The following is a 24,984-nucleotide window of genomic DNA, read 5'->3' on the forward strand; positions in this document are numbered from 1 at the left end:
TGCTGGGATGGACGAGGATGCGTGCGGATGGGTGCTGGGATGGACGCTGGGATGGGTGGGGATGGATGCTGGGATGGACGAGGATGCGTGCGGATAGATGCTGGGATGGATGGGGCATGGACAGATGGACACTGGGCCGGGTGGGTGTATGGACAATTGGATGCTGGGCTGGGTGGGTGCATGCATAAATGGGCGCCTGGTTTCTGCAGGAGCCATCATGGCCCCACCAGCCCTCGGGAGGCTCCAGGTGACAGCGCAGGGTGCTGGGGGGGGTCTGTCTGCAGAGCCCCACGCGGGTGCTGCGGCCGCCCTGGCGCTGGGTGGCCAGAGGGAGAAGGGCGCAGCGGGGAGCTGCGTTGGGGGGCCGGGCTGCAGAGCCCCCACACGGCGTGTGAGTGAGAGGGCAGTGTGTGAGAGACGCGAGGGGCTGCCAGGGTGGGGTGTCCCTGTGTGCCACCCTTGCCAGCTCTGCCCACAGCCCCCCTGCCCAGGCACAGACACCAACCCGCCGCTCCTGCCGCAGGGCCGGCATCCCCTCGTGCAGCAAGGGAGGCCCCGAAGCCAGCCATGGCTTGGAATTCCCGGCCCCTTTGGCTGCTGGAGGCCTCTGCTCCCCTGGGACCCCCCCTCGCCTCCCCTGGGCTGGCAGTGCTGGCTCCCCAGCAGAGGATCAAGCCAAGCCCCGACTCCTCAGCCTCCTTTGGGGCCCTTCCCTGTGGACGAGGGTCCCCTGGGCACCGTGCACCCCTTGGGGCTCCTGGCCTGCCCCCCTGGGTGCTGGGGATGCTCCTGGAGGGGCTGGGACACGTGTTCCCATGCTGCCCCGGGGGTCCCTGCCCCCTTGGGGTGCTGCCTGCTGCCCCCGCTGGCCCCCATCTCAGCAGTGTGGCAGGGACTGCAGGCAGCTGTGCAGGGCTGGCACCCCCCGGGCCCATACCCTGCCTGTACCTCGCCCATACCCTGCCCGGCAGGGTGGGGATGGGGACCCCCTTCACCGTAGGGCTGCTGTGGGTGTGGTAACATGGGGGGCTGAGACCCCAATGGCTGTGTCCCAGAGAGGGTCAGTGGGGGTTTGTGTGAGGCACTGGGGGTGATTTTCGGGTCACCTCTGGAGTACACTGAGGGGCGTAGGGGTCACCCTAGTGTGTCTCCAGGGTGCAGGGGGTCTCGTGTGGGGCATCTCAAGGGGCCTGGTTAGTCACACTGGGGTTTTTGGGGTGCTTCGTGGTTCTGAGGTGTCTGAGTGGCTCATTGAGGGTCAGTGTGGGGGACCCCAAATGGGTCTTCATGGGGGAATCCCCTGAGGCCTCTCTGGGGTGTGGGGAGGATGCAGAGGGCTCACCCTGGCTTGGCTGGGGTCTCTCCGGGGCACCCCACCATGCAGGAGGGTCTCCCCAGGGTGTCCCTGGGGCCTGCCTGGGGTCTCTGCAGGGCATCCTGGGGGGATGGAGCGGGGGCTCCCCCGGGGTCTCTGCAGCATGTTTTGAGGGGTACAGTGAGGTTGCTCCGGGGTATCTCCGGGACCCGTTTGGGGTTGCTCCAGTGCATCCCAGGGGTGCAATGTGGTGTCCCTGGAGCCTGCCTAGGGTCTCTGCAGAGCATCCCGGGGAGATGCAGCGGGGTCTCCTCCGGGGTACCCCCGGGGCCCTGCCTGGGCTCTCCCGGGGCGGCAGGCACGGCGGTCGCCCAGGGGCTCCTCCGGTCCCTCCCGGCCCGGCCGTCCCCGGGGTGCCCGGTCCCCGCCGCCCCCTCCCCCGGTGCGGCGCTGGCCGCGGAGCCCCTCCGCCGGCTCGGGGAGGGACCGCTCCTCCCCGGAATGATGTCAGCCTGCCCGGCCGCGGCCCCCGCCTCCCCCGGCGGCTCCGGCCCTGCCTCCCCGGGGAGGCGGCGGCGGCGGCGGCATGGCCCGGGCCGGCGGGGCGGCGGGGCCGCGGCGGCGGGTGCTGGTGCTGATGGTGCTGGTGGCGGCGGCGGGACGGCGGGGCCGGGGAGCGGGGGGGAGGCGGCGGGGGGGGCGGCCCCCCCGGACCCCCCGACCCCACCCCGGGACCCCCGCCCGCCCGTTCCTGCTGCTGCTGCCGCTGCCGCCGCTGCCGCCGCCGCCGCCGCCCCGCGCCGCGCCCGCCGCCGCCGCCGCCCGCCCGGTAACGAGCCCCCCGCCGCCGCCCGCCCCCTCCCGCGCCCCTCTCCGGCCTCCTCCCCCCTCCGTCCCTCCACCCCTCCTCTCAGCCTTCCTCCATCCCTCCCTCCACTCCTCCTCTCCATCCCTCCCTCCAGCCCCCTAAGCCTTCCTCCCTCCCTCCACTCCTCCTCTGCCTCCCTCCATCCCTCCCTCCATCCCTCCCTCCAGGCCCCTAAGCCTTCCTCCCTCCCTCCACTCCTCCTCTGCCTCCCTCCATCCCTCCCTCCAAGTCCTCTCAGCCTCCCTCCATCCCTCCCTCCACTCCTCCTCTGCTTTCCCCATCCCTCCCTCCATCCCTCCCTCCATCCCTCCCTCCACTCCTCCTCTGCTTTCCCCATCCCTCCCTCCATCCCTCCCTCCGCTCCTCTAAGCCTTCCTCCACCCCTCCCTCCACTCCTCCTCTGCCTCCCTCCATCCCTCCCTCCACTCCTCCTCTGCCTTCCTCCATCCCTCCCTCCGCTCCCCTAAGCCTTCCTCCACCCCTCCCTCCACTCCTCCCCTGCCTACCCCACCCCCTGCTCCGCCGCCCCCCGCCCCTTCCCCTCCCGGTCCCCGCACTTGGCTCCTGGTCGTCTCCGTCTCCAACTTCTCCGGCCCTGCCTCCTCCAGCCCCCGCCTCCCGCCTCCCCCCGAGCCTCCCACCCGGCCTCCCCCCGCTCCCACCCGGCCACCCGCCGCAGATGCCGCTTCCCCGGCGGCCGGGACGGCGGCCCCCGGCACCTGCCCGCCTCTGAGCCCCGGGGCAGGAAAGTTGGGGGCGGCCGCTGAGCCCCCTGCCATGTTCTCCGTGCAGGAGGCGCTGCCCCGGGGGGGCCTGCCCATGAAGGAAGAGCCGCTGACCGCAGGGCTGGCCCTCCGTCCGCTGGCTGCAGGGCACCGGCATCCTGGACGCCAGCACAGCGGCGCAGAGGTAAGGGGCTCCGCGGGCATCCCCGGCTCCTCGGGCATCCCGGGCTCCATGGGCATCCCAGGCTCCGCGGGCATCCCCGGCTCCTTGGGTATCCCTGGTTCCTCGGGCATCCCTGGTTCCTCGAGCATCCCAGGCTCTGTGGGCATCCCTGGCTCCTCGGGCATCCCGGGCTCTGCGGGCATCCCTGGTTCCTCGGGCATCCCGGGCTCTGCGGGCATCCCTGGTTCCTCGGGCATCCCGGGCTCCATGAGCATCGCAGGTTCCGCAGGCATCCGAGCCTCCACGGGCATCCTGGGTGCAGTGGGCACACCGGGTGCTGTGGGTATGCTGGGCTGTGTGGGTGTCTCAGGCTCCGTGAGCATCGCAGGTGCAGTGGGCATGCTGGTCACCATGAGCATCCCAGGTTCCGCAGGCATCCCAAGCACTGCGGGCATCCCAGGTGCTGCGGGCATCCTGGGCACCATGGGCATATCGGGCACTGCAGGCATCACAGGCATCCCAGGTACCACGGGCTCCACGGGCACCCTGCACGCCCCCAGCACCCCACACCCTCAGCACCCTGGGATCCATGGGCTGCTTTGGGCTTCCCAGGTGCCTTGTACCTGCGGGGTGCTTCAGGCACCCTGGGTGCCCCACATGCCCTGGGCTCCGTGGGCCTCTGTATAACCCCTGGGTATCCAGGGGCCCCCACGGACTTCAGCACCCCCCGGTGTCCTGAGCACCCCGCACATGCCAGGCCTGTTGCCCCACTTTGGGAGGGCCAGTGGGTGCTGGCAGCGGGGCAGGAGTCGCTGCCAGAGCTGCGAGGGGCTTGTGCCATGTGTGCACCCACCGGGGCCAGGACCCACACCCAGAGCCCCGGCTCTGCTGGGAGAAGCCGCCGAGGGCGCGGGCAGGGCTGGCAGTGGTGCCATCCCAGTCTCCCAGGCAGGGCCGGCAGCATCGGCTGAGGCGAGCAACCGCTGCAGCCGCGCAGGCAGCCTGCATTGCCGGACTCACCGCGCCGCAGACCCACGTCCTGCCCTGTCCCGGCTGGCCCCGTCCCCTGCCCTCCCCCAGGGCTCCGTGCACCCATCCCCTGCCCTCCCCAGGGGGCTCTATGCACCCTGGCCCCCACTCTCCACCCAGAAGGGTCCTGGCTGCAGTTGGGGGACACCTTCACCCCTGTCCCCAGCTCCTCCCGTCCCCCCTGCATGCACCATGGGGTTTGGGGGGTCAGTAAGGGTGGTGCTGTGCTTGGAGCATGCTGCGGCTTCGTCCAAGGGTGACAGGAGATGCCCCGTGGCACGGAGGAGGGGACCAGCCTGGGTGCTGCTGCCCTGGGGTGCCCCACGCCCTCTGCCCGGCCAGTGACAGTGGGTTTGAGGGTCTGCGTGGGGGGGTGGGTTCCCCTTTGCATGGGGCTCTGGCAGAGTGGGACATCCCCAGCACTTCCAGCACTGACCCGCTCCTTGGCTGAGATCACACCATCCCTGAGCTCGGGGTCCCCAGCTGCAGTGTCAGCCCCGCCACCGGCTCTCCAATGGGGACCATGACTGCACCCCACAGCTGAATCCCTGGGGGGTCCCCCCCACAGCCATCACATTTGCAGATACTCCAAGATGCTTGAAAGCTGCAGTGATGCCCCCCAATCCCATCCCAGCACAGCCACTGCCGGAGGGGACGGCACTGCCGCGGCCCAGCCTGGAGCCCCCAGAGAGGGGCTGGACCGAGGGTCCCGCTGGCCCCAGTGACCTGGGGGTGGGCAGTGCCGGGGCAGGGGGCTGCAGTGTCCGAGCTGGGTGCAGGGAGGTGCTGGCCTTCCCGCTGTGCACCCAGAAACTTCCCCATGCCCCAAAGTGGGCTGTGAGAAAGGGGGATGAAATGCAGCCCCCTCCCACCTGCCCATGGCTCTGGCACAGGGCTGCGACTGCCACGGCAGCTCTGGCAGCGACGTGGCTGCCCCTGTGTCTCCGTGTGCCGATGGGGTCCTGCGCGCCACACGCCCGGTGTGCGAGGATGGGGCTCGCAGACCCCCTGCCCACCCCTGTGCCAGGCGGCCTGCGGTGCCCTCCAGGCCCCCCCCCTCGCCTCCCTGTCCCACCGCGGTGCCCGGCAGCTGGGTGTGTGCCACATGCGTGAGCAGCGCCACACGTGTGGACACGCTCACGGGGCGCTTGTCACCGCCAGACCCTGCCTGCCTCTGCCCCACATCCCGCAGCCCTCTCGGAACACCCGGCTGGGGGGGCTTGTACCCCCACCCTGCAAAAACCAGTGCCCACAAAGACCCCCTGCTCCCATGGGACCCCCACAGCCACCGCAGGGTCCCTGGAGGATGCCAGCCAGCACCCACAGCTGCAACCCAGAGGGCAGCGGGGCTGGGGTCCTGGGGCAACACAGAGGGGCTGTGGGCCACGGGTGAGCCCACGTGGAGTCTCAGCTTCCCGGGTGGGGTCCAGCGCTCCCCCCTCTCCCCCCGTTTGGCGGAGCCACCCCGGGGAGCCATAATTGCGTGGTGCCCCGGGTGCCTGGCGGCTCCGCCAAGGGAAGATGCTGCTTTACAGTAAGAGCCTTTCGCTGGGCTCCTCTGCTAGGAAATGCTCTGATTGCCTTTAATAATTAATGGCAGCCGGGCTCGGCTCGCGGAGCGCCGGGGTCTCGGCAGCGCTGGGAGCGGAGATGCCTCCATTACCCAGCTGGGCTGGCGGCTCCATCGCCTCCCCCCAGTACTTTAGGGCCGAAGCTTTGGGGGGGCCGAGAGGAATGGGGGGGCCGGGCAGGTGCCTTGCTGGGACCGTGCCACCTCGCCATCAGCTCCAGGGAGGCAGGGCTGGGGGCGGATGCTGCTGCCGGGGGACAGCGAGGTCCCCGCAGCGCCTGGGGTCCCTGTCCCTCGGGGAGCTGAGCGGCGTGCCAGCTGCGCACACCAGGATGGGGGCTCAGTGAGACTGTGGTGTCCCGGTGAGGCCAGATGCCGTGGGGATGGGCCCTGGGAATAAACCCATCGGCACCTGTGGGTGGGGGACAAGGGACACCCATGGGCTGTGCCAGGAGACGGCCCTCAGCTGTGCCCGGGGACACGAGTGTGCACGCGTGTGCCCAGGCACGCGTGTTGGCCGTGCACATGGGTACCCGTGTGCCAGGCGCGTGTCCCGGCGTTTGCTGACTGGGGACCTTTCGGCTCCCCAGCAATCAGCTTAACGAGCTTTTTCCTCCGTCACGGAGGAGTGTCCCCGGAGAAGCGTCCTCGAGGTTTTCATGGTCTGGGCTTCGCACTTGGCCTCGGCTGGTGCCCACGGCTGGGGCTGAGGGCGATGCCCGGGGGGAATGAAAGCCCAAGGAGCATCATTAAAAGCGGTGAGGGTGCCTGGGGTCCTCCCCCCACCCTGCGCTGGCTCTGCCCCGGGCTGCTGGGTGCTGCCGCAGGTTGCTGGTAAAAGGGCTGAACCCCACTTTCTTCTGTTGTTTTGAGCAGACGCTGGTGGCTGTGGCTTGCGCGGGGCCCCGGGATGTGTCCCCACAGGGGTCAGCCCTGGGCAGCGCCAGCCCGTGGGAGCAGCGGAGTGTGGGGGCTCGGCTGTGTGGGAGCGAAGGACCCCCATGACTGGGGCAGCCGCCCCGGTGGGGTGTAAGGAGGGGGTCCCGCGGGGCTGGGGGCTCTGCGGGTGAATGGCTTGGGGACCCGCTCCATCCCCCAGCTGCGGGTGGAGGGGTGCCCCCACCCTGACCCCCACCTATGTGCTGTGTCCCTGGCCACCCTGGGGCCTGCTGGGGGTCAGGGCGTCAGGGGTCCTGCCCCTCACCCATGCACTCTGTCCCTGCACCCCAGCGCACCTCTCCTCGATGGCCCACCAGCAGGGTGCTGCAGGCAGGGGGGGCCGGGTGGCAGCCCCCCATTCCTGTGGTGGCTATATCCTGGCACGGCCGGGGGTGGTGGCGGAGGGACCCCCGCAGTGGGTGTACCCTCAGGCTGGCAGCTGGGGGATCACACCCAGCCCATTGCCCCCCCAAACTGAGTCCCTGGGTGGGCTCCCAGGAGGAGGACTGGGGGTGCTGGGGCAGGCAGGGACCCCCCCCGTGCATTTGTGCCTGTGTCCACCCCCTTATTTGCACCCTGGTGCTGACCCAGCCAGTGGGGTCCGCAGGGTGCTGCCAGGCATGGTGGGATCTGGGGGGGGGGCTGCAAGATCCTGCTCCATGCTGGCGGGGGCTGGAAGGTCCGTGGGGTCCTGCCCCACACCGGGGGGTGATCTGCAATGTCCCTGGGATCCCTGTGGGGTACAGGGGCTGTCCCCAGCAGTGTGGGAACTGGCTCCGGCAGTTTAAGCGCCCCAAGGTTGGCTCAGGAGGAGCTAAACCCACCCCCCCGCCTCGCTCGTCACCCGATGTGTTTTTAATCATGAAAGGGGGGAACTTTTTACATCCGCGTGTTTATCTTGGCCCCCTCGCCTCGCTGGCTGCCGCGCTGGGGGCTGGTCCGGCTCCCGCGGCCGCCCACGCCGACGCCGCACTGGCTCCTGCACCGCTGCTGGTGACACCCATTGGGGACAGGGATCACATGCCGGGCTGGGGATGAGGTGACCGGGACGAGGGCTGGTTGGTGCTGGAGCCATGGTCCCTTGGGGTGGCTCTGCCACTACCCCCGTGGTGTCACCGTGCTGTCACCCTGGGTGTCCGTGCAGGGAGGGCAGCGGTGGCCCTCGGAGCAGCGGGTGCCACCGGTGAGCCCAGAGGTGGCTCTGTGGGTTGGTGGTGGGATGCACCGGGGCTGAGTTTGGGTGCTGAGGGCTTGGGGACGTCCCCTCCTGTCCCCAGCACCTGCATGTAGGCAGAGCTGGGGGCAGGTGATGCTGCAGCAGAGATGCCGGGCGTCCCCTGGGGTGCTGCTGGCATGTCCCACCTTGTGTCGTGTCCCCCCCCCAAACACCCACCCTCTCCAGCTCTGCCAGGGCCACCCCGTGCACACACACGTGTGTGCAAGCCTATGTGAGTGTGCACACCGATACACGCGCAGGGCTGCGCACCCCGATGTCCCCACCCGTGGCAGGGTGCAGGGCTGGTGGCCGAGCCCCGGCAGCGCCCTGGGGTGATTCCCCTCCCCGGGCACCGGGACTGACTTCGGCCTCGCTCCCCCCAAGGACAGGCACGGGTCCGCCCTGGCCACGGGCAGGGTGGGGGTCCTGGGTGCTGCCCCCCGTCCTGGTCCACAGCATCCTGGGGGCCTGGGGAGCATTGCTGCCTGCCGCGGGGGGCGGGGTTGGCAGCTCCCACCGTCCCCTGGTGATGGGACAGGTGATGGGGGTCCCAGGGAGAGGGTGCTGGGGGTCCCAGGAGCCGCCCCATGCTCACCCCCCTGCTCCTCCTCCTGCCGACAGCGGGGTGGGCCTGGCCCGAGCCCACTTTGAGAAGCAGCCCCCCTCCAACCTGCGGAAATCCAACTTCTTCCACTTCGTCCTGGCCATGTACGACCGGCAGGGCCAGCCCGTGGAGATCGAGCGCACCTCCTTCATCGACTTCGTGGAGAAGGAGCGGGTGAGACCCCCGGGGCCGGGCTTGTGGGGGGGCTGGGGTTGCGGCAGGGCTGGGGTCACGCTGCCCAGCCATCCGCTGGCTCTCGGAGGGGCGCGGGAGCCTGTGCGGCGGGGGCTGAGGCTGCTCCCAGACTCATTGCACGTGTGGGGAGTTGGCAGAGCAGCTCCTCAGCCCTGGGCCAGGCTGGGGCTGGCGGGGAGCTGCACCGAGAGAGGACCGTGATGTCCCCCCTGTTCTCTCCCCAGGAGCAGAACGGCGAGAAAACCAACAACGGGATCCACTACCGGCTCCAGCTGCTGTACAGCAACGGTGGGTGCCGGGGCCGGGGGGCCGGGGGGGGTGCGGGCAGGGCTGACCCCTCCCCTCTCACCGCAGGGCTCCGGACCGAGCAGGATCTCTACGTCCGCCTCATTGACTCCATGTCCAAGCAGGTAACACTGGACGGGGGGTGGGGGCTAGCAGCCCCAGCACCACAGCCCCCGACCCCATGGGTCACCGAGCCCCCACGGGCGTCTGCACACGCATGGGCGCGCGTGGGAGTGCTGGGCGGGCACGTCTGCGCGTGTGCACACAGCTGTGCAGGGCAGGCACATCTGTAGACGCGTGTGCACACGCGGGCGTGCGAGGCAGGCACGCCTGTAAGTGCACACCCCCCCGCCACGTGCACGAACACACGTCTGTGCCCCGGCTCGTGCGTGCACGCGCGCCCGCAGCAGCGTGTGTGCGGGGGGGCACACGCGGGGGGGCACACGCGTGCACGGGCACACGCGCGCCCACGCGGCTCCTCGGAGGTGTGCACGGCTGCACACCCACCCGGGAGCGCTCCCTCTCCCACCCGCTGCTGGCTGCCGTTGGGGTCCCCCACCTCGGCAGGGGTCACACAGGGAGGGTCCGTGGGTCGGGGGCAGGCCGGAGCGGTGGCAGGGGATGACGGGCAGGGTGCCGGGAGGCGGTGGCACCCCACTGCGCACTCCCTTCCCCCCCCCCCCCAGGCCATCATCTACGAGGGGCAAGACAAGAACCCAGAGATGTGCCGGGTCCTCCTCACCCACGAGATCATGTGCAGGTAGGTGGGGGTCCCGTGGGGGTCCCGTGGGGGTCCGGTGGCACCAGGGGTGCCGGGCTGAGCGCTGCCTGCCCCAGCTGCCTCCTGCCAGCGCGGGGTCCCCCGTGCCCCATTAGCGCCGCTCTTGTTTACCACCCTCGTGCTCCGTGTTTGTGCAAATTAGCGCTCCGTGCCAGCGCGGCTAATTGATCTCCAGGAGCCGCGCTAACGATGCCAGGGCCGGGGCCCCCCCCTTCTCCGCCGTGCTCCCCGGGGCAGGCACTGCCGTGTTTGTCGGCCGGTGGTGGCACGAGCCCAGCCCTGCCGTGTCCCCCGTGGGTGACATGGAGCCCCTGGGGGCTCCAGAGCACCCCCTGTTCAAAGCCCCCCCCCTCCTTGGCCCACCAAGTGTTTCTCAGGGCTGGGGTGCACCCCAGATTGGAGCCCAGCCCCATGGTGCGGGGTGGTGGGGTGGATAAGGGGGGTACCCTAGGGGTGCCCTCTCTGCCATGGCCTCCCGTGCCCTAGCATCACACAGGCAAAGTCCCTGTGCCGGGGGGGTGTGTGTCCCCCAGCCCAGCACCGTGGGACTTTGTGGGGCACCTGCCTGTCCCCTCTGCACCTCAGCCCCCCGCCCCACCCCTCCGCGGGGCACAACCCCCCCCCCCCCCACTCCGTAGCACAGGGCTGGGCAATGGTGGGGGGCACAAGACTGGGAAATGGGGGTCTGGCGGGTTCTTCCGTGGGAGCTGGGGGGTGTGGGGCTGGCTCTGGGCCCCCCCCGGCTCCCCTCACCCTGGCTCCTCTCCCCGGCCATGCCCAGCCGCTGCTGCGACAAGAAGAGCTGTGGGAACCGCAACGAGACCCCCTCCGACCCCGTCATCATCGACAGGTATCGGGAACCCCCCTGCGCCTCAGAGAGAGGGGGGCGGCAGCAGAGGGACCCCCAGGGTGCCGGGGCAGGGGGTCCCCAGGGCTGGGGAGCGGGTGCAAGCGCTGCCTCATTAGCAGTAACGAGCCAGAGGAGCAGCGTTTGGGGGCCGGGAGGGTGCGCGGTGCCCCCCGGCCCGGCTCGCTGCGGTGACAGCCAGCCGCGACAGATGGGGAAAGCGCCGTTTGCCGTCAGCGTGGCGCTTCCGACGCGCATCAAACAAATAAATAATCCAGGCGGCCTCCAGCCGCTGCGGCGAGCGCCGGGGCCGCGTGCCGCAGGGACACCCCGGGGCTGCCCGCTGCCGCCAGGCGTGCGCTGGGTGGGCGCGTGTTCGTGGCGAGGGATGCGCCCGTCCTCCCCGCCGGGCTGGGACCCACGGCGCAGCGCCGAGGTGGGGCAGAAAGCCCAGCCTGACACAGGCAGCGCTCACTGGTGTGGGCATGGACACCGCATCCTCCTGGCACTGGGGCGGGTGTCTGTCTGTCTGCCCGCAGCCCAGTGTCCCTCTGCCTTCCCTCGACAGCACTCACCCCACCTCCCTCTATCCACCCATCCTTCCCTCCATCCATCTCTCCTTCCATCCATCCCTGTCATTCTCCATCCCTCCATCCCTCCCTCCATCCCTCCCACCATCCCTGTCCCTCTCCATCCCTCCCTCCATCCCTCCTTCCCTCCCTCTCTCCCTCCCCCCACCACCCACCCACCCACCCACCCACCCATCCCTTCACCTGCCCTTTCCTTCCTCCGTCCTTTCTCCTCTCCCTCCCTCTCCCCAGCCCTGGAGCCATTTCTCCCTCCATCCCGCAACATCCCCAGACCCCACACATCTGTCCGTCCTTCCTTCTGTCCCCCAACCCAGTGTATCCTCTCCCCATTCCCCTGTCCCTGTGCAGGAATCCTCGTGCATCTCCTGGCATGGTGGCACCTCCGTGGGGACGCCAAGCCAAGCCCGGGCTCTTTGGGGGTGCTGGGGGGTTTAGGGGCCCTGGCTCTCTCTGCAGGGCTCAGTGACCTCAGCACTGGGGCCGGGGGGACGTGGCAGGGAGGATGGGGACTGGCTGGTGCTGTGCCCCCCTCTTCACCTCACCCTGCCTGCACGTAGGGTCCCTTGGTCCTGGGTGGGGGTCCCTGTGAGTGGCTTCCCCCTGTGCCGAGTCCCTGGGGTGCTGCAGGGTGCCTGGGTGCCGGGGGTCGGGGGGCAGCACAGACCCGGCCCCCCCCGGTGTGATGCCGGCCCCGCTGTGGCAGGTCCCCGACCCCCAGCCTCCCCCCTGCCCTGCCAGCGCACCAGCCAGCTGTGCTGCCCCCCCACCACCCCCGGCCAGCTGTGCCCCGGCCAGCTGTGGGGATCACGGCCCCGGAACTCCTGGCACGGCCGCGGGATGCAGCTGCCACGGCCCAGCCAAGACAAACCTCCCGGTAACGGCACCCCGTTGTCCCCCATCCCCTCAGCCCCCTCATCCCACGGGCGTCCTGGCTGCTGCACCCAGTACGGGTCCTTTTGGGGTGCCCCGTGACCCTCCACCCTGTGCTGGAGGCTGGGGCTGAGCCCAGCCCTGGGTGCCTGTGGGGTGGGTGGGGGGTGATCCCCCCTCAGGGTGACTGTCCCCTGAGCCCCCTTCTCCCCAGGGACCCCTCGGGGCCGTGCCCCAAGGAGGTGACATCCCCGGGCTGGTGGCATCCCCTGTGCCGAGGGCAGCCGGGGGCTTCCCCTGTGCCCCCGCATCCTCCTCCGTCCCCAGGGCCCTCGGGGGTCACCCGGGGCCAGGCGGGTCCCCAGCCCTCCGCCCTCTCCCCCTCCCGGCCCCCCCAGCCCCGCTCCCCAGCCCGACGCCCAGCCCCACTGGTTTAGAGAGCCAGATAAGTGCCCTATCAACATGTTAATCAAATTACTTAGGAGCTAAAATTGACGCTTTTCATTAATTATACAAGATTATTCTAATTGCAAATTCAAATTTATGCGCTCGGAACAGAAGGTGTTCGGCAGCAGCGCCGGGAATTTGCATATTAAATGGGGAGCGCTGTGCATTAGGGATGCTAATGCATGCACAGCGCCTGTATTTTTAACTCCTGGGCCCATATGCGCGGCTGCTGCTCGGGGGGGACGAGGCCGACCTGGGGTTCAGGATTATCCCCCCCCCCCCCCCAGCAGTGCAGAGCCAGGGCCGGGGACTGGGGGGGTCGGGGGGGTCGGGGGTCCCTCCCAGCCCCACACCACCCCTGTCAGTCTCCTGGTGGTGGTGGTGGGGAATGTTTTCCTGCCGTTTTCCAGCTCCTTCCTTGCCCTGATTACCACCTGCCAGGCAGCGGGTGATGGGGGGACACGGGGGGGGGTCCCCCTCTTCCTGCCCTTGCCTGGGAAAACCGTCCCCCTGGGGGCGGCGTCCTGGCAGCGCTGGTGTGGGAGCCCCTCTCCGTGTGCCCTGGCACTGGCCGAGGCAAGAGCCCCCCAGCGCGGCACAGGCTTGGGGTGCCCTCTGCCCTCGGGGTCCCACACGGTCCCCAGAGTCCCCTGGGGGGGTTCCAGTGGCCCCAGGGGCTGTGTGCCCCCTGGCCCGTGCCCACCGTGCCCCCCAGGGACGGGGCTGGAAGGGGGTTGGGGACAGGGAGGCTGTGCCCGCTGCTGCCGTCCCAGCACCTGCATCCGAGGGGGTCCCAGGGGTCCCCACGTCCCTGGGTGCCCCATCCCTGGATGCCCCGTCCCCGCTGGGGGTCCTGTCCTCCCTCCAGCCTCCACCAGCAGCTAACGGGGCCCTGGGAGCCTTCATGCTGGGCAACAGTGTCCCCTCCCCACCCTCCTGTCCCATGTCCCCCTCCCCATGCTCCTGTCCCCTGCGTCCCCTCACCACCCTCCTGTCCCATGTCCCCCTCCCCACGGTCCTGTCCCCTGCGTCCCCTCCCCACCTTCCTGTCCTGTGTCCCCTGCGTCCCCACCCTCCTGTCCCGTGTCCCCCTCCCCATGCTCCTGTCCCCTGCGTCCCCACCCTCCTGTCCCGTGTCCCCCTCCTCACGCTCCTGTCCCCTGCGTCCCCTCACCACCCTCCTGTCCCATGTCCCCCTCCCCACGGTCCTGTCCCCTGCGTCCCCTCCCCACCTTCCTGTCCTGTGTCCCCCTCCCCACACTCCTGTCCAGTGTCCCCCTCCTCACACTCCTGTCCCCTGCGTCCCCACCCTCCTGTCCCGTGTCCCCCTCCCCACACTCCTGTCCCCTGCGTCCCCTCCCCACCTTCCTGTCCTGTGTCCCCTCCCCACACTCCTGTCCCCTGCGTCCCCTCCCCACCCTCCTGTCCCGTGTCCCCCTCCCCACGGTCCTGTCCCCTGCGTCCCCTCCCCACCTTCCTGTCCTGTGTCCCCCTCCCCACACTCCTGTCCCGTGTCCCCCTCCTCACACTCCTGTCCCCTGCGTCCCCACCCTCCTGTCCCGTGTCCCCCTCCCCACACTCCTGTCCCCTGCGTCCCCTCCCCACCCTCCTGTCCCATGTCCCCCTCCCCATGCTCCCGTCCCCTGCGTCCCCGCCCTCCTGTCCCATGTCCCCCTCCCCACGCTCCTGTCCCCTGCATCCCCTCCCCATGCTCCTGTCCTGTGTCCCCCTCCCCACCCTCCTGTCCTGTGTTCCCCTCCCCACGGTCCTGTCCCCTGCATCCCCCTCCCCACACTCCTGTCCCTGCGTCCCCTCCCCACCCTCCTGTCCTGTGTCCCCCTCCCCACACTCCTGTCCCTGCGTCCCCTCCCCACCCTCCTGTCCTGTGTCCCCCTCCCCACACTCCTGTCCCTGCGTCCCCTCCCCACCCTCCTGTCCTGTGTCCCCCTCCCCACACTCCTGTCTCCTGCATCACCTCCCCACCCTCCTGTCCCATGTCCCCCTCCCCACACTCCTGTCCCCTGCGTCCCCTCCCCACCCTTCTGTCCCATGTGCCCCTCCCCACGCTGCTGTCCCCTGTGTCCCCTCACCACCCCACGGAAGCCCTCGGGGAGGGGGCCAGGCGTCAGAGATGGGGGGATGGGACGCCATACGAAGGCAGGGTGCTGGACTGGGATGTCGGGGCTCGGAGCCAGGGTTGGATGCTCAGACGAGATGCCAGGTCAGGCTGCTGAGATGGGATAGGGATGGGATGGCACCCTGGGATGGGGATGGGATGGCACACTGGGATGGGGGCGGGATGGCACCCTGGGATGGGGACGGGATGGCACACTGGGATGGGGACGGGATGGCACCCTGGGATGGGGACGGGATGGCACCCTGGGATGGGGGAGGGATGGCACCCAGGGATGGGGACGGGATGGCACCCTGGGATGGGGACGGGATGACACCCTGGGATGGGGAGAAGGTGGCACACTGGGATGGGGATGGGATGGCACACTGGGATGGGGGCGGGAAGGCACCCTGGGATGGGGATGGGATGGCACCCAGGGATGGGGGAGGGATGGCACTCTGGGATGGGGATGGGATGGCACCCTGGGATGGGGACGGGATGGCACCCTGGGATGGGGACGGGATGGCACCCTGGGATGGAGGAGGGATGGCACCCTGGGATGGGGACGGGATGGCACCCTGGGATGGAGGAGGGATGGCACCCTGGGATGGGGATGGGATGGCACCCTGGGATGGGGACGGGATGGCACCCTGGGATGGGGATGGGATGGCACACTGGAATGGGACGGGATGACACCCTGGGATGGGGGTGGGATGGCACACTGGGATGGGGATGGGATGGCACACTGGGATGGGGATGGGAAAGCACCCTGGGATGGGGACGGGATGGCACCCTGGGATGGGGATGGGATGGCACCCTGGGATGGGGACGGGATGGCACACTGGGATGGGGATGGGATGGCACCCTGGGATGGGGACGGGATGGCACCCTGGGATGGGGACGGGATGGCACCCAGGGATGGGGATGGGATGGCACCCTGGGATGGGGACGGGATGGCACACTGGGATGGGGATGGGATGGCACACTGGGATGGGGACTGGATGGCACCCTGGGATGGGGATGGGATGGCACCCTGGGATGGGGACGGGATGGCACCCAGGGATGGGGATGGGATGGCACACTGGGATGGGGAGAAGGTGGCACACTGGGATGGGGATGGGATGGCACCCTGGGATGGGGAGAAGGTGGCACACTGGGATGGGGACTGGATGGCACCCTGGGATGGGGATGGGATGGCACCCTGGGATGGGGAGAAGGTGGCACACTGGGATGGGGATGGGATGGCACCCTGGGATGGGGAGAAGGTGGCACACTGGGATGGGGACGGGATGGCACCCTGGGATGGGGACGGGATGGCACCCTGGGATGGGGACGGGATGGCACACTGGGATGGGGACGGGATGGCACCCTGGGATGGGGATGGGATGGCACCCTGGGATGGGGACGGGATGGCACCCTGGGATGGGGATGGGATGGCACCCTGGGATGGGGACTGGATGGCACCCTGGGATCGGAACAGGATGGCACTTTGGGATGGGGGTGGGATGGCACCCTGGGATGGGGACGGGATGGCACCCTGGGATGGGGACGGGATGGCACACTGGGATGGGGGCGGGATGGCACCCTGGGATGGGGACGGGATGGCACACTGGGATGGGGGCGGGATGGCACCCTGGGATGGGGACGGGATGGCACCCTGGGATGGGGACGGGATGGCACCCTGGGATGGGGGTGGGATGGCACCCTGGGATGGGGGAGGGATGGCACCCTGGGATGGGGACGGGATGGCACTCTGGGATGGGGATGGGATGGCACACTGGAATGGGACGGGATGACACCCTGGGATGGGGGTGGGATGGCACACTGGGATGGGGATGGGATGGCACACTGGGATGGGGACGGGAAAGCACCCTGGGATGGGGACGGGATGGCACCCTGGGATGGGGACGGGATGGCACCCTGGGATGGGGATGGGATGGCACCCTGGGATGGGGAGAAGGTGGCACACTGGGATGGGGATGGGATGGCACCCTGGGATGGGGAGAAGGTGGCACACTGGGATGGGGACGGGATGGCACACTGGGATGGGGAGAAGGTGGCACACTGGAGTCTGGATGGGGACGGGATGGCACCCTGGGATGGGGACGGGATGGCACACTGGGATGGGGATGGGATGGCACACTGGGATGGGGACGGGATGGCACCCTGGGATGGGGATGGGATGGCACACTGGGATGGGGATGGGATGGCACCCTGGGATGGGGATGGGATGGCACCCTGGGATGGGGATGGGATGGCACCCTGGGATGGGGACGGGATGGCACACTGGGATCGGAACAGGATGGCACTTTGGGATGGGGGTGGGATGGCACCCTGGGATGGGGACGGGATGGCACCCTGGGATGGGGAGAAGGTGGCACCCTGGGATGGGGACGGGATGGCACCCTCGGATGGGGACGGGATGGCACACTGGGATGGGGACGGGATGGCACCCTGGGATGGCCAGCCCCATACAAGCCCAGCCCTGCCGAAGGGCCAATGGAGGCGGCACAGAAGGACGCGGCGGCCCATCACGGTGCCGTAGCGTGGTCTGGTGGGGTGCGCGGGGACAGCGCGGGGGCTGCCCGTGGTGACGCGGCCAGGTAGGGTGACCGGGGCGCTGCCGCCCGCTGGCTCCGTGCCGTGCTGTGGCGCAGCGTGACGGCCCGGCACGGTGCGGAGCTGACGCGTGTGCGCCCCACGCGCGGTGCAGCGTGAGCGATCCCGTGTGCGGCCACGCAGCGTGCCTGCGGCTGTGCGCCGTGGGGTGGGAGTCGTGGTGCGCGCCCAGGTGTGCGCAGGGGCACCCACCCAGTGAGATCCGCGGGGGGAGGTCCTGGGGAACCACGTCTGGCCGTGCCCCCAGGCGTGGGGCCGCGCTCCCACTCGCGTGGCCACGCTCCCACGCGTGTGCCCTGTGATCCCACACGCTCTCCTCCCATCCCAGCCCCTGGCGTGAGCACTGCTGCTGCCGCCGCCGCTGCTGCCCATGAATTATTGAGGGGCTGAGGCTGAGCACGAGGCTGTGTACAAGCAGCCGGAATATTTCGTCAGGCCGGGACGTGGCGGGAGCAGCTTTACCCCCTGCCTGCCCATTTTCCACTGGGGATGCTGCCTGGCGCCCACCAGACCCCCGTGGGTAGGGAAAGGCAGCACCCTGCACAGCCGGGGGGCCCCACAGGACATCCTGGGGTCCCAGCAGCACGGCAGCGTGCGAGCCTGGGTGTGCATGTGCACGTGGAGCGTTTTGGGCTGTGCACACCCCTGCAGGGTGCATGCACACGTGTGTGACCCGGGGGGCGCACAGGACAGCAGGGATGCTCACCGCTGCTTTGCTCCAGCGCCGGGAACCAAGGGATGCTATGGGGGGGAGACATTTTGGGGTCTCTGGGACCCCGCTCCCCAGCTTGCCAGCACCAACCGCTGGGTTCTTTCCTTCCACCCCAGGTTTTTCCTGAAGTTTTTCCTCAAGTGCAACCAAAACTGCCTGAAGAACGCAGGGAACCCCCGGGATATGCGGCGCTTCCAGGTGAGCACCAGGACACCCTTCTGCAAACCCTGCCCCACACACCGGGTCTGCAGGAGGGGACGGGGTTGGAGACATCATATATTTTCCCCTCGACCCCTTTGCAAACCTCAATTCCCCTTGAACGCCTTTGCAAACCCTAATTCCCAAACCCTAATTGCTCTTGAACCCCTCTGCAGACCCCCACTCCCCTCGCGCCCCCCGCAGCCCCTCTCGCTCCCCGCACACTCCCCCCATGTCCCCTGCCCGCAGCCCAGCTCTCCCGCAGCAGCTGGAGGTTCGGGAGCGGAGCAGAGGAGGGGGGTCCGGCCCGTCCCCCACCCAGCACGGGCGCCTTCATTAGGGCCTCTCGTAAAGATATGATAATTGTGACATTTTTACATGATTAACGACCTATCCAATTTGCATAGCGCCAAGCAGCTCCGGGAGAGCAGCCAAGTCCACAGAGGGGGGAGCGGGGTGCAGCGGGGGGGGGGCATGCAGGGGATGGGCTGGGGTGTCCCCTGGGGTCCGGGGTCCCCCCCGACCGGTGACACGGTGACGGTGCTGATGCCGGGCCGGTGCTGGGGCCCTGTGGCGCTGCGTGTTGCACGGTTATGGGGGCACACGCACGCGTGCACAAAGGTACACACGCACACGTGCATGCGCATGTGCACGGCGGCGCCTCTGCAAGCACGCAGACGTGCGCGCACACGCCTTCGCACGTGCACGCGTGTGCAAACCCACCCACGCGCAGGCGTGCACGGCCACACAGGTGCAGATTTGCACACGCGTGTCACCACTAAGGGGTCCAGAGAGCTCCTGCGACAGTCCCGGCGTGCTCAGGGGTGCGGGAGGACACTAGAGACGGGCACGGGGCCGAGGACCCCACCGTGGGGTGACGCACCCCGGGGGGGGGGGGCGGGGGGGCGGGGGCCCTGAGCCGGCTGTCCCGCAGGTGGTCGTGTCGACGACGGTGAACGTGGACGGCCACGTCCTGGCCGTGTCCGACAACATGTTCGTCCACAACAACTCCAAGCACGGGCGGCGGGCACGGCGCCTCGACCCTTCCGAAGGTGAGTCCGTGCCGGGCGCCGGCGTGCCCACACGCACAGAGCACGTGCCCATGCACACGCGTGTGCCGTGCCCCGGCACGTGTGCACGGCCGTGCAGAGGGGCAGGGTCACGTCCAAGCCGGTGGGCGCTGCTCCTACCGCGGCATCCCCGGCCCCGGCGGTGCCAGCACCAGCCCCACGGCTGCCCCACAGTGCCCGGGCAGCCCCACGGCCGTGGGTGCCCCTCGCTGCCAGGGCAGCCCCAGAGACCGTGTCCCCACGCCGGGACCCCCGAGGGGGACGTGCCTGTGCCCAGCTCTGCCCCACACCGCTCGGAGGCACCCCGGGCAGCCCTTGGGGGGGGCACCCAGCCCCCTGTTTACGCCTCGTACGTCTGTCTGTCCGCCCAGCACACGCACACAGCCTCTCCACCCGCTGTGTACCTGCGTTTTCTGTCTGTCCCTTCGTCCCCCTGTCTGTCCCGTGTGCGCAGGCTGTCCTGCCCTCCTGGGTGCTCTCTGTCCATGCATCTGCCGTGTCTGTGTCCCTCTGTCCAATGCACACGTGCCCCGCCCGCCTGTCTGACCTTTTTGGTCTCTGTCCATCTGTCCTGTGCATGCTCTTTCCACCCCTCCGCACCGATGCTCTCTCCATCCCCCCATCCATCCCCTGCACGTGCTCTCCCCCACCATCCCCATCCCCCCCCCCACTGCCCCCCACGGCCTGGTCCCCCTTGTCCAGTGCCAGCGCCCCCCTCCCTGCGCCCCCCATCCCTTGCTCCCGCCTGGCGTCTGTCCGTGTCCGTGCGTCCGTGGCCACCCGTGTCTGTCCCCCACCCCTCGCCGCTGCCTGGTTCTCACTCTCTGCCTCTGCTCTCCCTCTCTGCCTTCTCTCCCCCAGCCTCGCGCCCCCGGCCCCGACCCCGGCGCCCCCCGCTCCCGCCCCGCGCGCCCCCACACTCACTGCTGCCCTGTCTCTCCCCTCCCGCCCGAAGCAGCCACCCCCTGCATCAAAGCCATCAGCCCCAGCGAGGGCTGGACCACCGGAGGTGCCACCGTCATCGTCATCGGCGACAACTTCTTTGACGGGCTGCAGGTTGTCTTCGGCACCATGCTGGTGTGGAGCGAGGTAAGGGGGTGCAAGGGGGGGTGGCGGGGGGCTGGCGCGACACATCCCGGCCCCGGCCATGGGCTGAGCCCCGTCTCGCCCCGCAGCTCATCACGCCTCACGCCATCCGGGTGCAGACCCCGCCGCGGCACATCCCCGGCGTGGTGGAGGTGACGCTCTCCTACAAGTCCAAGCAGTTCTGCAAAGGCGCCCCGGGACGCTTCGTCTACACCGGTGAGGGGGTGCAGACCCCCAGAAAAGGGGGTGCAGACTCCCAGGATGGCACCCAGGGGATCTCTGTGCCCACTGCCCAGCCCTGGGGCTGCTACCAGCTGCTGGGGTCAGCCCTGCCCTGCCCAGGGACCCCCATGGTGGCTCTGCTGCAGGGTTAGGGTGAGGGCAGGGGCAGGGTGCAGGGGGCCGGGCGTAGGGCAAGGGTTTGGGGCAGGACAGGGCTGGGTTAGGGGGCAGGGGGTAGAGTCAGGGGCAGGATAGGGTGGTGACTGGGGTGGGGGACCTGCTGGCAGGGACAGGGTTGGGGGTGGGGTCGGGGTGATGGGGTGAGGGGTACTGCAAACCACTATTGAAACCCCCAGGCAGCAAGTCCAGGGCCCTGCACGTGTGTGCGGGGCGTGAGCAGGGCAGCGTGCACGCGTGTGTGGGGTGTGAGCAGGGCCCTGCACGCGTGTGTGGGGTGAGCAGGGCCGTGCTCACGTCGGGTGTGGGTAGGGGAATCATGCACCCGTGGGGCGTGAGCAGAGCAGCGTGCATGGTGAGTGCAGGATCAGTCCCACCATGGTGGCCACACGCCATGTGCCGTAGCACGTTGCCGCTGGCTCGGGTGGTCTCTTCACGCCGGCTCCCTGCCATGCTGCACATCACCCCGGCTCCAGCCCCGCTCCGGCACCATCCCATCTCCTCGGGACCCCCGCAGCGGGGCTGGGGGCTGCAGCTGCCAGATGGGGTGGGAGGCTGTTGGCATGGGTGGGGGACAGCTGGGGTGTCCCTGCAGGAGGTGGGGGTCCCCCCAACTATGCCCTGGCTCAGCTCTGCACCACACAGTCCGTGCCTCGGTTTCCCCATGGGGCTGGGGCGGGGGGCCACAGCAGCCCCGCAGGCAGCAGCCGCTGAGCCCCTCTCTCTCGGCAGCGCTGAACGAGCCCACCATCGACTACGGGTTCCAGCGGCTGCAGAAGGTCATCCCCCGGCACCCCGGGGACCCCGAGCGCCTGCCCAAGGTAGGGACCCCTTGCCCGGGGTTCGGCGCGGATGCCGCCCCATGCCGCGCCCGGTGACACCCACGGGTGCAGGCAGCGACACGCCGTCTCCCATGGGTGCTGTGCAACGCCTTGCCCAGACCCCAGGGTCTTCCCCAGCGGTGCCGGAGGACCAAAGGACGGGGAGGGGGGTGCAGAGCCCCTGTGCCTGCCCCACTGCGGGGTGCATCCTGTGGGCTGGCCTGGCCCCCCCGACCCTCAGCTCCCACTGTGTGCAGGGGTCCGTGCTCTTTGCCCCCCTCCGGCAGAGCCCAGGCAGGGAGGGCCATGGGGGGGGGCACGGGGGGGGCCATGGGGAGGCACAGGGAGGACCATGGCGGGGGCACAGTGGGTCCCAGCTGGGTCCCAGCCCTGTGGGTCTGCTGTGGGGTGCTTGGCCGGGGCTCTGGGCGTTGCACGGCAGCTGGGGGGGTACCGGCACGGGGACATGTCACTGGTGCGGGGACGTGGTGGCATAGCAGGGCAGGGTGGCTGCATGTCCCCCGTGTGCAGATGGGGCCGGGGCGGAGGTGTGGGCCCCCCCTGATCCCCCATCCCGCTCCCTGCCCAGGAGGTCCTGCTGAAGCGGGCGGCTGACCTGGTGGAGGCTCTCTATGGGATGCCACACAGCAACCAGGTACCGCTGCCCCCCCCAGGTCCTGCCGGGGCCCCCCCAGCTCATCCCACTGGCCCCCTACCCTGCCCGCTCGGCGGGGTGTGCACCCCGAGCCCGCAGCACCAGAGCAGGGATGCAGGAGCCGGGTCCAGGCTCCCAGCCCCACATCTGCTTCGCATCAGGATTCCTCGGGCGCTGAGTCAGCGCTGTGGGGCCCCCCCCCGAGTCCCCCACCTGCAGGGAAAGGGGAGCCGCCGGGTCAGGCTGCAGGGCTGGCGCCTCCAAAGCTGCCTTTGTTCCCACGTCCTCCCCAGCCGGCAGCACGAGCTGGGGGGTCCTGGTCCCCCCCCCCGGCCCATCGCTGCCTTGCATAGTCGTGGGGTCACCGAAGGCTCCGTGTGCCGCGGGGTGATGCCGTCCCCATGTGCCCCCCCCCAGGACATCATCCTGAAGCGAGCGGCAGACATCGCCGAGGCGCTGTACAGCGTCCCCCGCAACCCTGGCCAGCTCTCCTCGCTGGCCGGTACCCACGGCCACGCCGGCATGATGGGGGTGAACTCCTTCGGCAGCCAGCTGGCCGTCAACATCGGCGACTCGCCGCAGGGCACGGAGCAAGGTGGGCCGGGAGCCACACCGGGCAGCGGGCGGGGGCCCCTGCCCACCCTGTGCCACCCCCGGCCCTTCTCGCCCGCAGGCTACTCCCGAAACACGGGCAGCGTCTCGCCGCGGGGCTACGTGCCCAGCTCCACGCCACAACAGAGCAGCTACAGCGGCGCTGCCGGCATCAACGGCTACGGTGGTGGCACCATGGCCGGCCTGGGGGTGCCCGGCTCCCCCAGCTTCCTCAACGGCTCCACCGCCAACTCCCCTTATGCCAGTGAGTCGGTGCCCCGGGGTGTCCCCAAACCTATGCAGCAGCCCCGGGGTGTCCCCGAAGCCATGCACCAGTCCCAGGGTGTCCCCAAAGCCATGCACCAACCCCAGAGTGTCCCCGAAGCCATGCACCAGCCCCAGGGTGTCCCAAAGCAGTGCACCAGCCCTGGAGCATCCCCAAAGCTGGCTGCGAGGGCAAGGGGGAGCAGGAACACAGCGACCTGAGCTGAGACAGCCCCAGCCCTGGCCCTTGCAAGCCGGGTCCCACGCGGTGTCACTGGGGTGTGCTGGCATCCCGCACAGGGAGCCATGCCTCGTCCCCAGCTCTGCCCCACCTGAGTGGGTCTCTCCCCACAGTCATGCCCGCCAGTCCCCCACTCGGCGCCTCCTCCATCACCCTCCCATCGGGCACCAACGCCTCCACCCCCTCCGGGGTCTTCTCCTTCTCCCCCGTCAACATGATCTCGGCGGTGAAGCAGAAAAGCGCCTTCGCCCCCGTGGTGCGGCCGCAGACCTCCCCGCCGCCTGCCTGCGCCAGCACCAGCAGCAGCAGCCTGCAAGGTGAGCCCAGTGCAGGCAGGGCTGCCCTCGCTGCCCGCGCTGCCCACGGCTGCCTGCCCGCCCCAGCCCACCCCCGGGTCCCCCTTGCCCCACGGAGGGGGGTCCCGGTGTCACCATGCCCACCCTCCTGCCTGCACCCTGCCCAAGTGGGGCGCTGCCCGCAGCCTTGCAGACCCCTTCCCACAGGCTGCCTGCGCTCTCCTGCCTGCACCCCTGCCTGACTCCGCGCCTCCTCCCTGCACCCGGGGCACGGCTGGGGCTGCACCGCAGGGACGGGTGCACCATGCCGCCCTCGTCCCTGTGCCCACCGCTCCCCTCCCAACCTCGGCCCACCCTCTCTCTCTGCCTCCCTCCCTCCCTCCCTCCCTGCCGCCACCCAGACCCAGCTTTCGAGGACTCGGACAAGTTCCACACGCCTGCACGGCCGCTCCAGGGACTGGCCTATTCCTAAGCACAGTAGGTCCTGGGACGCACCGGCCCCCCCCATCCCGCTGGGACAGGCAGGGGGAGCAGGGCCAAGGAGGGCAGGGACCCCCCACCCCGGCGTGTCCACCCCTCGCCTTCCCTTGCAGCCGTGTCCGGCCGCCTCGGGCCACCCATGTGAGCCGCGACATGGACCGGGACTGAGCGTGGCCTCACAGCCCAGTGGCACTGGCCCCTCCAACTCCCTCCCGGGGACTCCCGTGGGGATTGGGGCACGCAGGGCTGTGGGACCTGCCACCCCACTGCCCTGCGGCTGCCACAGCCCGGCCCCGCAGAGCTCAGACCCCTCGCAGGACAGGGGCTGCACCCCACAGCGGGGCGTCCCCAGGGTGGGGGGGGGGGGTGACCCCAGCCAGGGCCAGCATCGGTGTGGCTTGGCATGGCTCGGCTCAACCAGAGAGGGGCCTTGGCGGGGGGAGCCCCCAGGAATGACCCAAACGCTCTGGGTTTAGCCTCAGAAAGACACCAAGAGACCTGCGAGGTGCAGGGTGGCAGCAGCAGACGCCGCGGGCAGGGCGCTCGGGGGTGGGACGGATGCTCCGGGGCAGGATGGGGGTGAATGTTCCAGGGCAGGAGGGATGCTCGGGGGTGGGATGGATGCTCCAGTGGGACCCAGCTCCCCCCTCCACACTTCCCGGCTCTCTCACCGCCGCGGCCAGCGCTCTCTCCCCAGATGTGCAGCTCCACATCTGGAGCCGCCCACCCGCAGCTGCCGGGCGGCTGAGGCCGGATCTCTGCCTGCACCCCGTGCCCCCGCGCAGGATCGGGGCCTCGGTGCCGCCCAGGCGGGGGGTCTGGGCTGCCCCAGCCCACCGACCCCGAGCCCCTGGCACGGGGTGCAGTTCCTGACCCCATCAGCCACCGGGGCTGGCTGTCCCAGGACACAACCGCAGCTCTTTTCTCATTATTATCACTATTATTATTATTAATATTATTATTATTATTATTTTTAGCAGCAGGCAAGCCAGCGG

The 24,984-nt window shown here is 69.6% G+C and overlaps 1 protein-coding gene across 1 annotated transcript; it reads left to right on the top strand.

The window, feature by feature from the left end:
- The first annotated feature begins 1,865 nt into the window (after positions 1-1,865).
- Positions 1,866-24,079, top strand: EBF4 (EBF family member 4). Its single transcript, XM_075092307.1, is given in 18 exon segments — positions 1,866-2,144; positions 2,976-3,032; positions 3,034-3,092; positions 8,447-8,603; positions 8,849-8,912; positions 8,979-9,034; positions 9,596-9,669; positions 10,472-10,540; positions 18,005-18,086; positions 19,021-19,138; positions 20,112-20,245; positions 20,332-20,458; positions 21,374-21,462; positions 22,052-22,117; positions 22,535-22,712; positions 22,791-22,973; positions 23,327-23,530; positions 23,911-24,079. Coding segments are annotated over 18 exon segments (2,031 nt in total). The 5' UTR covers positions 1,866-1,901; the 3' UTR covers positions 23,982-24,079.
- Positions 24,080-24,984: the final 905 nt, after the last annotated feature.

The sequence above is a fragment of the Phalacrocorax aristotelis genome, chromosome 4 (genome assembly GCF_949628215.1).
Source record: "Phalacrocorax aristotelis chromosome 4, bGulAri2.1, whole genome shotgun sequence".
In the NCBI taxonomy this organism is placed as follows: domain Eukaryota; kingdom Metazoa; phylum Chordata; class Aves; order Suliformes; family Phalacrocoracidae; genus Phalacrocorax; species Phalacrocorax aristotelis.